Source organism: Narcine bancroftii, chromosome 1, assembly GCF_036971445.1.
Source record: "Narcine bancroftii isolate sNarBan1 chromosome 1, sNarBan1.hap1, whole genome shotgun sequence".
In the NCBI taxonomy this organism is placed as follows: domain Eukaryota; kingdom Metazoa; phylum Chordata; class Chondrichthyes; order Torpediniformes; family Narcinidae; genus Narcine; species Narcine bancroftii.
This window is the reverse complement of record NC_091469.1, coordinates 366,272,012-366,286,266: the sequence shown is the minus strand read 5'-3', so window position 1 is coordinate 366,286,266 and position 14,255 is coordinate 366,272,012. Positions and strand designations below refer to the sequence as shown.

Sequence of the window (14,255 nt, the reverse complement as noted above, 5' to 3'; positions counted from 1 at the left end):
ATTATTATTTAAAAAAAAACACATTTCTCCAGCTCTGCTCAAATTACCTACTGCAGAAAGGGAGGACATGGTGTAGGGATTGTCCACTAGTCATTGTGGGTGAAAGTCAGAAACAGGATGGGAGTGATCACCCTATTGAGAATAATTTATATAGGCCCTTAAATAGCCACTGGGACCGAGGAACAGATAAGAAGGCAGATTTAGGAAATGTACAAAAATAACATGGTTGTTCTTGTGAGATACTTAGCTAATATCGACTGGCACTTCAGTAGCCCAGAAGCTTTAGATGGGAGAGAATTTGTCAGGTGTGACCCAGGATTCCTGATACAGTATGTGGACAAGCCAACCAAAGGAGAGACCTTACTGGATTGATTACTGAGCAATCAACCTAATAAGGTGACAGATATCTCGATGGGTGAGCAATTCGGAGACAGTGATTATAACTCCCTGGCTGTGGACAAGGATAGGAGTAGACAAAATCATTGTGTCTAATTGGATCAGGGAGTAAAACACAAAAATCTGTAAACACCGTGGTTGAAGTAAAAACACAATGCTCAAGGTATGATGAAGGGCTCAAGCCTGAAACTTCAGTTATATATTTTTTCCTTTGCTGTAAAAGGACACTGTTGAGTTCTCCAGCATTGTGTTTTTAATTGGATCAGGGAATTGGGAACGGAGGTTCTCAGAGAAATACACTTTGGAAATTTGCCAGATATTTATGAAGCACTTATGTGGGGACTTGGATAGGGAATATATGGTAGGGTAAAGTAGTCGTGGTTGACGAAAGGTAGGTGTAGTGTGGATTGCCGAAGATTATTTGACCTTTCCATCTGAAATCTAGTAGTATTTTGGATTGGGGTGGGTCATGTAACCTTTCTGTCTGGAACCTGATGGGAAGTTGGATCATGGAGAGTCATTTGACCTCTTCATCTAGAACTTCGTTAGAAGTTGCATCACTTGCCAATCAAGGCTGGACTCTGTCTACCCATTAGTGCACACTTGACCACTGCCCCCATTTAATCATCCAGTGATTATCTAGGCTGGACCCTCCAGCTTACTGTACTATAAGAGTCTACCATGTGCAGTAACTCTTCCTCTTTTCTCTTTGGCCCTGAGATGAACCCTGCCGTGGTCAATGCTGGAGGAGTTGTTGGTAAGGTGTGCGCTACAGAGAGATTGGGGCTATTGTATTCTTTTGTAGTTGTAGTTAGCATCTGAACTGTTCCCATGTTCAACAAAGAACACTGGGTAGCATATTGTAGTCCTTAGTTGTTTTGGTGATACACTGGCCACACTCCTACCAGCCTACTGCAGGGGGCAACCTCTGTACCTGCAGGTAGACAACCTGGGAGGGTGGTCCCACCTGCCTGCTGTCAATTACCGGCCCTTATAAGAACTTGAGCCAGTCCCTTTGGGAGCAGTGGGGGACATGGAGCCAGGTGGGTGCAGAGGGCTGGCATGTACGTTTAAGCTTTATACAGTCTGTTGACTTTGTGTCTGAATTCTTTACACAGATTATTTCTGCATTCAGCCTGTGAACCCACTGAACATTTCCCTTCTCACATAATAATTGGCCGTGTGAGCAAGGTTCAAAGAGTCTTGGCTGGACCATGTGTGTGTTATGGCAGGAACATCAGGAAGGGCCTCACATGTAGTAAAGGAGACCTCAGGTGGGCACATATGCAGTCACTGTGAAAGCACAGTAGAAAGCTGACATTACTCTGGTTGGTACCTGGGTTAGAGGATCAATGTCACTAGTGGCCGGGCGAAAACCTTGATGCATGGCTGCTACGACTGTGGGATGAGAGGGCCTCCAATATTCACCTCTCTCATCTGGCAGACATTTAACAATGCACTGCGGGTGACACCTGAAGGGGTCAGTGACAGCCACCATCCTATGGGATTGGACCCAGTAAGCGGAGCGGTCCAGGCTCCCTACCCTTCCAGAATGTGACCAAAATGGTTGGCCACAGTGCCACACTGTCAGTGAAGGGGCAAGGGTCATTAGGGAGTGTGCACAAATCACGGACATCTATGGGGACACCCATGAATGTCTTTTACTTGAGAACATGAGGGTGATTGGTAATCTGGTGGGCTACTAGTCACCACCCACCCACCCCCTGATCTTGGATGGGTGGTCTTGCCCCTCATGGGAACAGCAACTGGGAAAACTGTCTAGGAAGCCATTGCCCTCTTGGCGGGATGAGTGTACATGGATCGTGGAGCACCTGCTCAGGTTTGCAGGGCTGAAACAAAACTCAGCAATGCCAACTTGCCAGTGACTGGCAGAGACACGTACATGGATCTAACAGGTGCCAGCGTGGATTGTGCCCGCATTCATAGAATTCCCATGTCCACCGTGTATGGTCTATGGAAAGAGCGTTAAGTGCCATTAGGGTGGAGCTTCTAATTCATTGCCCACTCTGATCATGACACCCTCCCCTCCACTCCTCCCCCATCAGAAGTTCCCCCTGATTCCTTCGGGCAGAGCTTTGATCCTTGCAATGAGAGGAAATAGCTGAAGTGGTGGCAATCCTCCACCAGCCCCTCACCTCCTCACTCCACCCCAGTAGGATGGAAGCCAGGGCCCCTGGCAGGCCTATCCCTCTCAGGCGACCTGGGGCCATATATCCCGGTGGCCTAACAATGGAAAAAGAGGAATACCCAGCGCTAGATGGTGCTAGTAGATACCGGTGTCAAGCACACCATCATCCCCGATAATCCTGAAGATTGGAGGGAACCATAGGTTTCCGTAGAGGAGTTAGGAGGGTCCATTAACCTGCCAGAGAAGTTATCTTCTGCCTCTCCATAGGTAACGAACCTCCCCAATCTGTGTCCATTCTGGTAACAGCCTCCCCTGAGTGCATTCAAAACATGAATTTGCTCAAGACATTCCCTCTCCAAGGTAGTCAGTACCTGACAGTACTGAATGCTGGGAGGCAATAAAGAGATAGCTTTGGCCATCGACATCTTGCTACAAGAGAAAGTTATCCAACCTGTCATTTTCCTCTGTAATAGCCCAAAATGGCTATGCACAAGAAAAAGATTTCTGTCTTCCCTCAGCCATCAATACTGCACATTATATTGATGATTTACTCCACAAGGGCCCCTCAAAATGCTGTGGCACAGGCCCTGGACACTTGTGATAGTACAGATCTATCACCAATGTACATAGTGTATATAGTTACTGTATCTAGACTGTGCTTACAGCGATTGGCTGAGAGCTAAGCCACACCTATTGTCTGGGCCTTAAAGGGTTGTGTCCCTAGCCAGGTCGGATCATTCCGGACTGGTCGGCCACCTGTGAAGAGCTCTGGTCTTTTGCTAATAAAAGCCTTGGTTTGGATCAACAAGTCTTTGGTTTTTTCGACGAGCTCTACAACACTTTAATTATTACGCTCCCTGCGCCTACCTGGGCCATTAACTCCAAGAAAGGCAAAGCCCCAGTCAGACAGTCCTGTTCTTAGGAACATAGTAGCATTCAGGCCACACAGAGATCCCAGCAACTGGCAAGAATAAAATTCTTAACACAGTGGTGCCCACCAATAAAGTGGAAACCCAGAGCTTCATTGGCCTCGGACTACTAGCGGCAACATATTCCCCACCTTACAATAATATTCCGGCTATTGTACGAGTCTCCAGGGGGTAAAAAAGCTACCTTTCAATGGGTTCCTGAGCAGCAAACTACTTTAGACATGGCAAAACAGGCTAATGAGCAGGTACTGTCACACCCCCCACCGGACAGGACCCTTCAAGCTACCGATTTCTACCCCTCTACAATGGCTGGGTGGTTTTTCTGGCAAAAGATGAAAGGATGCAGAGTCCCACTCAGCTTCTGGACCAAGACCCTCTCTGAGGCTGAGTCCTACTACAGCGCATTCAAACGCCAGGAAAGGTGGGTAGCATATTGTAGTCCTTGGATATGATAAGCCTGTATAAACAATTGCTTGTATTGGTAGTCCCGTGTGACTGGTTGCACTGTGTTGTGTGATTGAGAATAGCTGTGTGTATTATACCTATTCCATGTGTTTCAATACAGATAATTTTTGTATTCAACCTGTGTCCAGACACACTATTCTTTGAACCCATTGAACTTTTCCCTTCCCACACAATTGGGACAGCTAGTCATAAGGAAGTATTTTTAGGAAGCAAAAGTTAGGAATGCATTAGGAGAATTGTATGATACCCAGAATGGAGCTTGAGAAACAACTTGGGTGAGCTAGAAGGGGACATGAGAAGACCTTGGCAAGTAGGATTAAGGAAATCCCCAAGGCATTTTACACTTAAATGAAGAACAAAAGAATGATGAGAGCAAGCGGAGGACCGATGGGGAATACAAAAGCGAATATGTGCGTGGAAACGGGGTACATCCAAAATGAATACTTTGCTTCAGTGCTCACCAGGGAGAAGAACTTCTGAATGTGAGGTTATTGTAGAACTGGCAAATGTGCTGGAGCATGTGGAGGTTAAGAAATAAAGGATTGAGTCTTCTTAAAAATACTTGGATAGATAAGTCCCTAGGACTGATGGGGTATACCCTAGGTTACTACGGGAAGTGAGGGAAGAGATGCTGGAGTGATGGAGATGATTTTTTGTCTTCCTTGGTCACAGGAGAGGTACCAGAGGATTGGAGAATGGCAAATATAGTCCTCTTGTTTAAGAAAGGCAAGAGTGAGCATCCTGGCAATTATGGACCAGCAAGTTTTGTGTCAGTGACAGGAAAACTGTTGTGGAGGAATCTTGGCAACAAGATTTATGAGGATTTAGAGAAGTTTGGTCTTTTCAGGGATGGTCAACATGGCTTTGTGATGGGCAGGTCTTGCCTTGTGAGCATATTGAGTTTTTCGAGGAGGTGACAAAAAGAAATTGGCAATGGATGTGGTGTATATGGATCTTAGTGAAGTGTTTGACAAAGTTCCCCATTATAGGCTAATTCAGAAAGTCATGATACATGGGATCCACAAAACTGGCTGCTTGGATTCAGTTTTGGCTTGCCTGCAGTAAGCAGAGGGTAGTAATAGATGAAACATCTTCTGCCTGGACGTTGGTGACTGGTGGCATTCTGCAGAAATCTGTTCTGGGACTCCTTCTCTGATTTTTACAAATGACTTGGATGAAGAAGTTTGCAGATTATACACAGGTTGAAGATGTTGTGGATAGTACAGGCAGGATGTAGAGTTGGGTGGAGAAGTGGTAGATGGACATAATTCTGCTAAAATGTGAAATGTTACACTTTGGAAGGTTGAACTTGGAGGAGTACATGGTTAATGGTTCAATTCTTAACAGTGTGGAAGAACAAAGGGATCTTGGGGTCCAGTTCCACAGATCCCACAGAGCTGCCTCAGAAGTTGATAAGGTGTTAAAGAAAGTGGATGGTGTGCTAGCCTTCATTAGTCGGGGGATTGAATTCAAGAGCCGTGAAGTAATTATGCAACTCTGTAAAATTCTGGTTTGACCATACTTGGAATATCGGATTCAGTTCTGGTTGCATCATTACAGGAAGCATGTAGATGCTATAGAGAGGGTTCAGAGGAGATTTACCAGGATGTTGCCTGGATTGGAGAACATCTTGTGGAGCAAGATTGACAGAGTTAGGGCTTTCGTCCTTGGAGCAGCAAAAGATGAGAGGTGACTTAATAGATCTATATAAGATGGAGGGGCATAGATCGAATGGAAAGCCGACACTTTTTTTCCCCAGGGTGTCAATAGCAAATATCAAAGGACATTGGTTTTAAGTGAGAGGAGGAAAGTTTAGGGGAGATGTGATGGGTGCTTGGAATGCATTGCCAGAGGTGACAATATGGACTTTTAAAAGACTCTCTGTATGTAAGACATGGCACATGGATGTAAGAAAAATAGAGGGTTATGGGTGTAAGATAGGGAAGGGCTAGATTGTTGAGCAGGTTTACATAGGTTGGCACAATATCATGAGCTGAAGGGCCTGGACTGTAATGTTTATTTGTTCCATTTGAGAACAATTATTTTATTTTCAGCAATTAAATTACTAAGAATGACTGGGAAGGCAAGTTTGAGGATGCAATAAAAGGAGGTTCTTCTATGCTTGAAGTGTTAGATGCAATAAGCCACATGTTCATAAGTAACCCAATACTTCCTTCGCATAGCTTAAGAGCAAAACATTTGGAGAAGTATAATTAGCCACTACTTTTTCCACTGTAGTGCGCTGAGGTAGCAACAAGCAAGCACAAACTCAGAAAACACTGTACAATAGCCTTTATTCCAGCAAAAGTTGCCTGAGGGTTGGCTGTGTCCGGCATAACTGTGGCAGGCGTCGATGTGGGCAGAGTGGTGTCTATCCATATGTCTGTCCGTCAGGGAAAGGGGTGGCTGGGTGGGTTTGGTCTGCTAGGAGTGGGGGCCTCTGAAGGGGCAGAGGGAGGAGGTGGACCCCCGAAACCTGGGTGGGCCAAGGGTACCCACGGTGGGGAGTTTGGGCCAGGTACTTGTAATGCTGAGCAGGTAAAGAGCATAGACCATGTTTGTCAGGGGCTTGTACTTGCACTCCAGAACGGCAGATTCATAGTCCATGCAGTCCTTGGTGGCCTGGAAAGCTTGTGGGCCCAACATGGTGTGGAGCACCATGAGCCACTTCCGGTTGGTGTTGATCACCTCAGCCTGCATTAGGATAATCACCTCAATCGCGTGCCTCCAGATCTCGAAGTGTGCCTGGGCATCTGGGTTTTGGAGGTCAATCTCCAGGCTCCTGAACGTCAGAAACTTCTCCATGGTTTCCCTTTAAAATATTTATACTGGAAAAAATTGTGGTGCTGAGGTAGCAGCAAGCACAAACTCAGAAAAGACTGACTGTACAACAGGCTTTATTCCAGTAAGTCTGAACACCAGTTCATGCCTTGGTGGCTCCCCATGTGACTGGCTCAGGAGGCGCCACCTCAGGTTTATATTCAGGTCAGCTGATTGACAGCTGGGCAGGTAGAGTCAGCCCCTTAGGTGGTCTTCCTGCAGGTACAGTGATCGCCCCCTGCAGTAGGCTGGTGGTCATATCATTACATCTACAAACTCCATCCTGGCTACCATACAATTCTCATGAGCACCACGAAGTTTTTCTGAAAAGTTACCTGGAGTGTTAAGCAATGGAACCCTACTTGCATTTTATTTTTAGAAGCAGGCATCAGGTTTGTTGGATTTTGTTGGATACTTAAACATTTTGGCTGCAGATCCTTTCATACTCCACATTTGTGCATTTTTCATTCTTGTAATATGCACCTCTTTCTTCTCTCCACTTCCTCTCCATTTCTGTTCTCTGTAGAAGTGGGTTTCACATTCCTTTGCCTCATGCAATTAAATCCAGGCAGTTTCAGAGTATGGGTCATTGGTGGCAGGTAAGATTCATGATGTGCAAATGCCAAACGTGTTCAATGAGAGGAAATCCATCCATCCCATCCCTGACATTCAATTGCTCTGCCAGCACTTAATAATATATCCATATCTTGGGGACAACAAATTATTTGAACTCTTTGGACAGATTTCAAAAATGGACTCCAGCTGTCTTGCATGCACCTCATCACCAGGCACTCGAAATTCAAGTGAGGATTTCCTTGCATTATTGCAAATTTAACAAAATTTGAGATAATTGCAGCAATTAAGTGCAAATCAGGTCACAGATTTTCCCCCATCCAGCATCTAAACACTTGCTGTGTTCAATACCAATGTATTGTATACCAAAATGTATTTACAACCCATGTCATTCTAGCAGCATTTTCTAAACTCTTTTACCAATGTAGAGATATACTGCCAGAACTATACAATATTTTAGGGCACAGTTGTAGTTTTCTACAATCTGCTTATGACTATATTTAAAAAATGACGACACATGAGGCAACGCTATACCTTTTGTTTATGGTTGTCAAAAACTCGGAAATTAGTAACATGAATAGAATTTTAAAGTAGAGGATTGGACTGTTAAGATACTGAGTGGTTTTAATTTTCTGAAGCCAAGACAGTCTAGTGAACTGTGGAGCAGATCACTGGAGATGTGAGAGAGGCCATCAAAAGTGCTGTTGGAGAAGGCAGGAGTGTGACAGGAGGGTTGACATAATAGTTAAACTAAGAATTAATCCCTTCAGGCCTGTGCTCCCGATGATCTTACTTGCAATTGTAAGATCATGAGAGAAAAGAAGGGATTACTTGAGACTGCGTATGAACCAGAGAAAAATGCAGGGCTGCTGTGTTCTGGTGATCACAGAAACATGGCTTCAGGACTCCATTCCAGACTAGGGGTTTATACATTTACATCATTGAGAAGTGGTGTACAAATGTCTTTGTTGTATCATTTTCCTGCTCAGCAGAGATAGAGTACCTGATAGTGCAATGCAGACTGTTCTTCCTGCCTGGGAAATTCACAGCCACCCTGATTACTGCTGTTTGTGTTCAGCTTTCAGCTAATGAGGATGGTGCAATGGAGCTTCACGGTGTCATTTGTGAAGCCCAAAATCCGATCTTGACAGTGCCTTCAACCATGCCAACTGAAAGCAGGGAGTCTTTCTTTCCCCCCCCCCCCCCCCCAACATTGATGCGATCTACCAGGATCTTGTCTGAATAGAGCATGCAAAATTATTGAGGACCCCTTCCATCCTGTACACAGAATCTTTCAATTGCTCCCATTGGGAAAGAGGTGCACGAGTATGAGAGCCACTACCACCAGGCTGAGAAACCACTTCTCCTACAGGCAGTGAGAATGCTGCATGACCAAAGAACTGCTCACACTAACCATCTGAGACACATATTCACAAAATAATGTGTGTAATGTCTGGCTGTGTGTCTGGATGTTTTGCACTAGGATTGGAGAACCCTGTTTTGTCAGGTTGTGCTTGTGCAGTCAGATGATAATAAACTTGACTTAAAAGATGTACATGCAGCAGAGGGAATTTGAGGATGCTACCAGGGCTGGAGAATTAATTATGTGAAGATGCCAAGTTGAGATTTTTTTTAGAAAATTGGGAAATTTCTAAAATTATAAAATTACATTTCTACTGTGGGAAGATGTAACGGGGATGTTTTTATATAATTATGACTTGGACAGGGTGAATGGGGAGAGGGGTGAAAACTTTTCTTTAACAAAGTGAACCCTAACAATCTAATTTAGAAAGCATAAATCTATTTTAATTTTATAAAAATTAGAGGGATATAGATGATGGGGAGCAGGGGAGAGGAATGTAATTGATAATGGTGTCTGGAATTTAACAAAACCCATCACCAAATTTTACAATCTACCTAGATGAGCACTGGCAGAATATATAGCAAAGTGATGGGGAAAGTAGTCAACTAGTGGCCTCCAGATTTTTTTTGAAAACTGTAATGTGAAGGATTGTGGGGAAAAAAAGTGTTTTTCTTTAATCCTTGCACTATCTTGTATATATTACAGTTCCTTCTTCACAGGATTGAAATCCAGGAACTACTCCATCAAGGGATGGGCTATGACTGTGATATCAACATCCCACAAAACAAAAATTCTAAATCTCGTGTACATAATTCCTTGTGCTATTTATCCCTTTCACAGGTTTCTTTTAATGATGGGGGTCCTATTTTGTTGTGGTGCTGGTTTCTTTATTCGGAGACGACTGCATCCTCCTCAAATGACTGATGACCCTCCCTTTACAGTGGGTTTCACTAGACAGCCTGTTAACACAACTGGATGTCAAACCACAGGAAGTAAGTATTAAATCAGTTCAAATTCTTCAAGTACACTTGATGATTGAATGATTAAGCACATTTCTGCCGAAAATTAGATTTCCAATCTAAATAGTGATTATTTGTCAAGAAATTACACAAGGAAATTGAATTATATAAATTTTGCGGGTTAACCTTGTCAGGCTGTAAGTTTAAACAAGTGTGATACAAATGCTACAACTTGTTTAAAGTTGTCATAAAGTTGACTTGTTTATTCAAAAAGAGAAGAAAAGCTATTAAAATGTCTTTCATTTTGTTATGGAAATTTTAACAGCATATGTAGAAACATTCAAGGTCATAGGGCAGAACCAATATATAGTTTTGAAACAGGTCATTTATGACTGATTTATTAGAGTTCATTGAAGTAAATTTTGTTATTTATTATAACCTCAGCTTTTTACAACATACATATCACTTGGATTAGATTATGGTTGGTGATTTTGCAGTATTTTCTATTTAAAAAAAAAAAAATATTTTATTTAACTTTCTCCATTTGTCACTTGCATCAGTTATTGTTATTGATGGCCTCTTCTTGGAAAGTAAATAAACTGCTTCACATTTTCTGTCCAAGTTCCTTAAGTGCTTTCTTGTAATGCAACTCTCCCAGCATTTCAATTAAAACTAGAATCTGAGTTGAAACCTGACCACAGGTCAAAATCATTAAAATTTGCAAAGATTTTTTATTTCTTTCATTTGTAAAATTGTATCTGGTGCTATTTATCATCATGTAATAAAAAGAAATGTAATACTGTATTACACGAAATCAGCATCATCTCGTATCCCAGTTCTGATACCTGGTTCTCATGAGCCATTCTCCAGCAGCCCACAGCTTAGTGTGAGTCCTTTTACTTCAAATCGCCAACATTCCCAGCCTGTGTGGGTTCCTCATCCGCAAGTCTCCAAATGCTCACAACTTGTTGGTCCTTCAGCTGCAGACCCCCTCAGTGTTGTCACCACCCTTTGGGGTCATCTCCTCTGCTTCTCCTTCTCAACGGGGGGTGTACTCCCTGTTGCTGGTGCCCTGTGCTCCCCTGGAGTCTGAAACCCCTTGAGACTGTTGCCAAACACAGGCGCCGCCATCTTGGGCCCAGATCCTGTGGTTGCAGGATTTTAAATAAAATACCATCGACTCCTTGAACAGGCCATTTAAGGCCTGTGTGGAACCATTGGCAGTAGGAACATGCTGTTGCAACATGTTGCAGCACCACCATTATTTTAAGCAGCCTTTGCTGTTAATTACAGTACCACTTGCAATATATTTACAAATGTGGTAATTGTTGCATTTAATTAGTACACAGTACTGCTCTAGCATCATATTTCAGTGCAAGACTCTGATTAGAGACAGAAGGTTCAGAAGCTGGATCTCAATCAATCAATTAGCATCAGTGGGGGGAGGGGAAGAATTGATGATGTTTCGAGTCACACTTGCAGATTCTCTACTTAAAATAAAGCCTAACATTTTATCTGCCACTTTAAGCACTGTATCTCTTGTTCTCAAATCCTTTATCTTGTTTCATCCTTACTTGAATAATCTTCATCCTTCCATTCATTAATTCTTAGTTATTGCTCACTTCATAGTTAATCCATCTACTGTAAACTGTTTTATTGGAACTCATCACAGACAAGTTTGAAATTTCAGAAGGTGAATTAAAACAAAATGCTAAAAAGCACTCAAAACAACATACTTCCTTAGAAAAAGAAATGCAATTAATGTTTCAGTTGAAGATTCAGAAGCTGTCTTTGACTGAGATGTGATTTTATTGTAGACTTTCTGAATATTTGTCAGCAGGCATCTAAGCATCATATCAACTTCTCCCAAGCCAGGAACATTACAGACACTTGAGCTCTCTTCCATCAGACATACCTTGATGAGCAACGGACCCGAGTTGTGGCGAAAGATGTAATTCAGGCCTCATTGGATAAATTTACAGAAGCTCTCAGGAGATCCCTTTTTAAAATTAATTTATTTCATCTCTTTTAATATTTTAATTGATTTTCCACAAATAAACATGTACCAAACATTTATGGAATGCATAATAATAATGACAGATTAGATAACTTGACAAACTATGAAGCATATATAGTGCATCCATAATAGAAAGATACATCAAAAAGAAAATTTTATCACGTATAAGCATGACTCTAAATCCCATCCAAAGTTGGATGACTTAAGAAAAAATGTACTTCATTCCTGAAATAAAATGGCAATTATTAAAATTTAGAATTAATATTGTGCTTAGAGGTTATGAAAATAATTCAGAAATGGTCCCTACAGTATTTGAAACCTTAATTTTGAGTTATTAATTGAGTGACAGATCTTTTCTAAATTTAAACAGGACATAATGTCCCTCAGCCACTGAGCATGAGTAGGTAGGGCAGAATCCTTCCATCTAAACAATATTGCATGTCTAGCCAAAAGAGAGGCATTTAATTGGAATTAAATCATTCTCTCCAATTGGATTGAAAAGATTTACATTAAGAATTAAGGATAAAGTTTGAAACACATCCCTCCAATACTTTTCAACACTAGGACATATCCAGAACATATGAATTAGGGAAGCCTCTCCTCTCTTACATTTATCACAACAAGAATTTACATCTGAATGGATATCAGATAATTTGATTTTAGACATATGGGCCCCAAGTACAACTCTAAATTGTAACAAACAATGACGGGCACATAAAGATGTAGCCATCTTAAAAATTAAATCCCAAACTTCGTCCAGTAATGAAAGGTTTACATCCTGTTCGCAGGCATTTTTTAATTTTAACAAGAGGAACATATCTCAAACCCACCAACTTATCATAAGTAATGGATCCTAAACCTTTGCCAGAATGTTGTAAATTTAAAAAATACATCAACAATGTTCACATCTGGTGCCTGAGGAAAATCAGGTATCTGAGATTGAAGAAAATGTCTGATATGTAGATATCTTTAAAAAAAAAGAATATTTGGTAAATTGAACTTTCCAGAAAACTGATCAAATTATGCAAAACTGTTATAAATAAAAAGATCTTTGTTCAATACCTAATCTAAACCATTCATGAAAAACAAGATTATGCAAACAAGGTTGAAAAAGATGACTGGATAAAATAGGGCTTGAAAGAGAATAGTATTTTATGAACTACACCCACACACTTACAGTTTGCCTAACAACAGGATTATCATTTGATTTATTTAAAGAGAAGGGAAGTGAGGATCCAAGAAGTGCTGGAATGGAAGTTTTTAGCAGAATTCAACTTCATTGTTACCCATATTGGATTATGAAAATGCAACCAAACTTTAAGGGTGTGTATGTTGGCCTCTCAAGAGTAAAATCAAAAATTATGTCGCTCTATTTAGGTTTTTGAAGATGAACTTTGTTTAGATGAGGGAGTTTACCCTTCCATATATAGGACAATATAATCAAATCAAGTGAATCAAAAAAACATTTGGGAATGAAAATTGGGATAGACTGAAAAAGCGATAAAAGTTTAGGTAAGATATTCATTTTAATTGAATAATATGACCTATGAGAGATATAGAAAGGCATGACCAGTGTTAAAGACTGTTTCACATGCTTTAATAATGTAAGAAAACTTTATTTAAAAAAAAAAGTACTTATAATTCTTTGTAACTGTAATATGAGATAGTTAAATTGATTTTCCACAATTTTAGGAGGAAGATAAGTGTAGGGGTATTCAAAAGGAAAAGTTAACTTTTATGCAGATTTAATCTATATCCTAAAATCTTACTAAATTGAGAAAGTACTGACAGCATGGATGGTAAATAAGCGTCAGTACTTGATAAGAAAAGCAGAAAATCATACGCATAAAGGGAAACTTTATGTTCAATTCTGTTCCTCCAAATTCCTGAAATATCCCCGCACTCTCAAAATGCAATCGCTAATGGCTCTATGGCGAAATCAAAGAGTAATAAACTTAGAGGACCGCCTTGACGGGTATCCAGTTTGAAATTAAAAGGTTGTGTCTGTTAAAAATTAGTGAGAATTGAAGCCATAGGGTATGAATATAATAATTAATCCACGTAATAAAACCTGATCCAAAATTGAATTTTTATAAAATCGTAAATAAATATTCAACTCAATCAAATGTTTTCTCTGCATTGAGGAAAATAATAGATTAAGGAGACTCACTGGAAGGTGAGTACAAAATATCCAATAAGCAATGTACATTAAAATAAGAGTAATGGTTTTTTAATAAATCCAGTCTGATCTTCAGACATGATAGATGGTAAGATATTCTCTAGTCTATGGGCCAAAACATTAGCCAAATATTTACATCAATATATTAATAAAGAAATTAGTCTGTAGGTGGAGTACTCAGTTGGATCTTTACCTTTATTATGAGAGATAAACACGCTTTGTTTAAGGTTTCCAGGAGATTACCCTAGCTAAACAAATCCGATAGCACAAAACTTAATTGGGATATAAACAGTTGAGAAAAAGATTTGAAAAGCTCCACAGAAAACCTGTCAGGTCCCAGAGAACTTCCAAAATGTAGTGAAGAAATAGCAGCAACTATTTCCTCTTGCAATGTAGGTTCATCTA

At 40.9% G+C, this 14,255-nt stretch overlaps 1 protein-coding gene across 5 annotated transcripts in view; it reads left to right on the top strand.

Moving 5' to 3' along the window:
- The window catches only part of vopp1b (VOPP1 WW domain binding protein b), a 56,045-nt gene that overhangs the window by 38,247 nt on the left and 3,543 nt on the right, over positions 1 to 14,255 (top strand). Inside the window, exons 1-4 of one of the 5 annotated variants that reach the window (XM_069912726.1) lie at positions 1,516 to 1,670; positions 3,746 to 3,895; positions 9,536 to 9,687; positions 12,890 to 12,994. In XM_069912726.1, the coding sequence (XP_069768827.1) occupies positions 3,780 to 3,895; positions 9,536 to 9,687; positions 12,890 to 12,994 (373 nt within the window). In that variant the 5' untranslated portion in view covers positions 1,516 to 1,670; positions 3,746 to 3,779. Of the gene's footprint in view, positions 1 to 1,515; positions 1,671 to 3,745; positions 3,896 to 9,535; positions 9,688 to 12,889; positions 12,995 to 14,255 lie in introns of those variants that run through there. The other 4 variants (XM_069912719.1, XM_069912725.1, XM_069912722.1 and 1 more) reach the window with 4 other exon arrangements.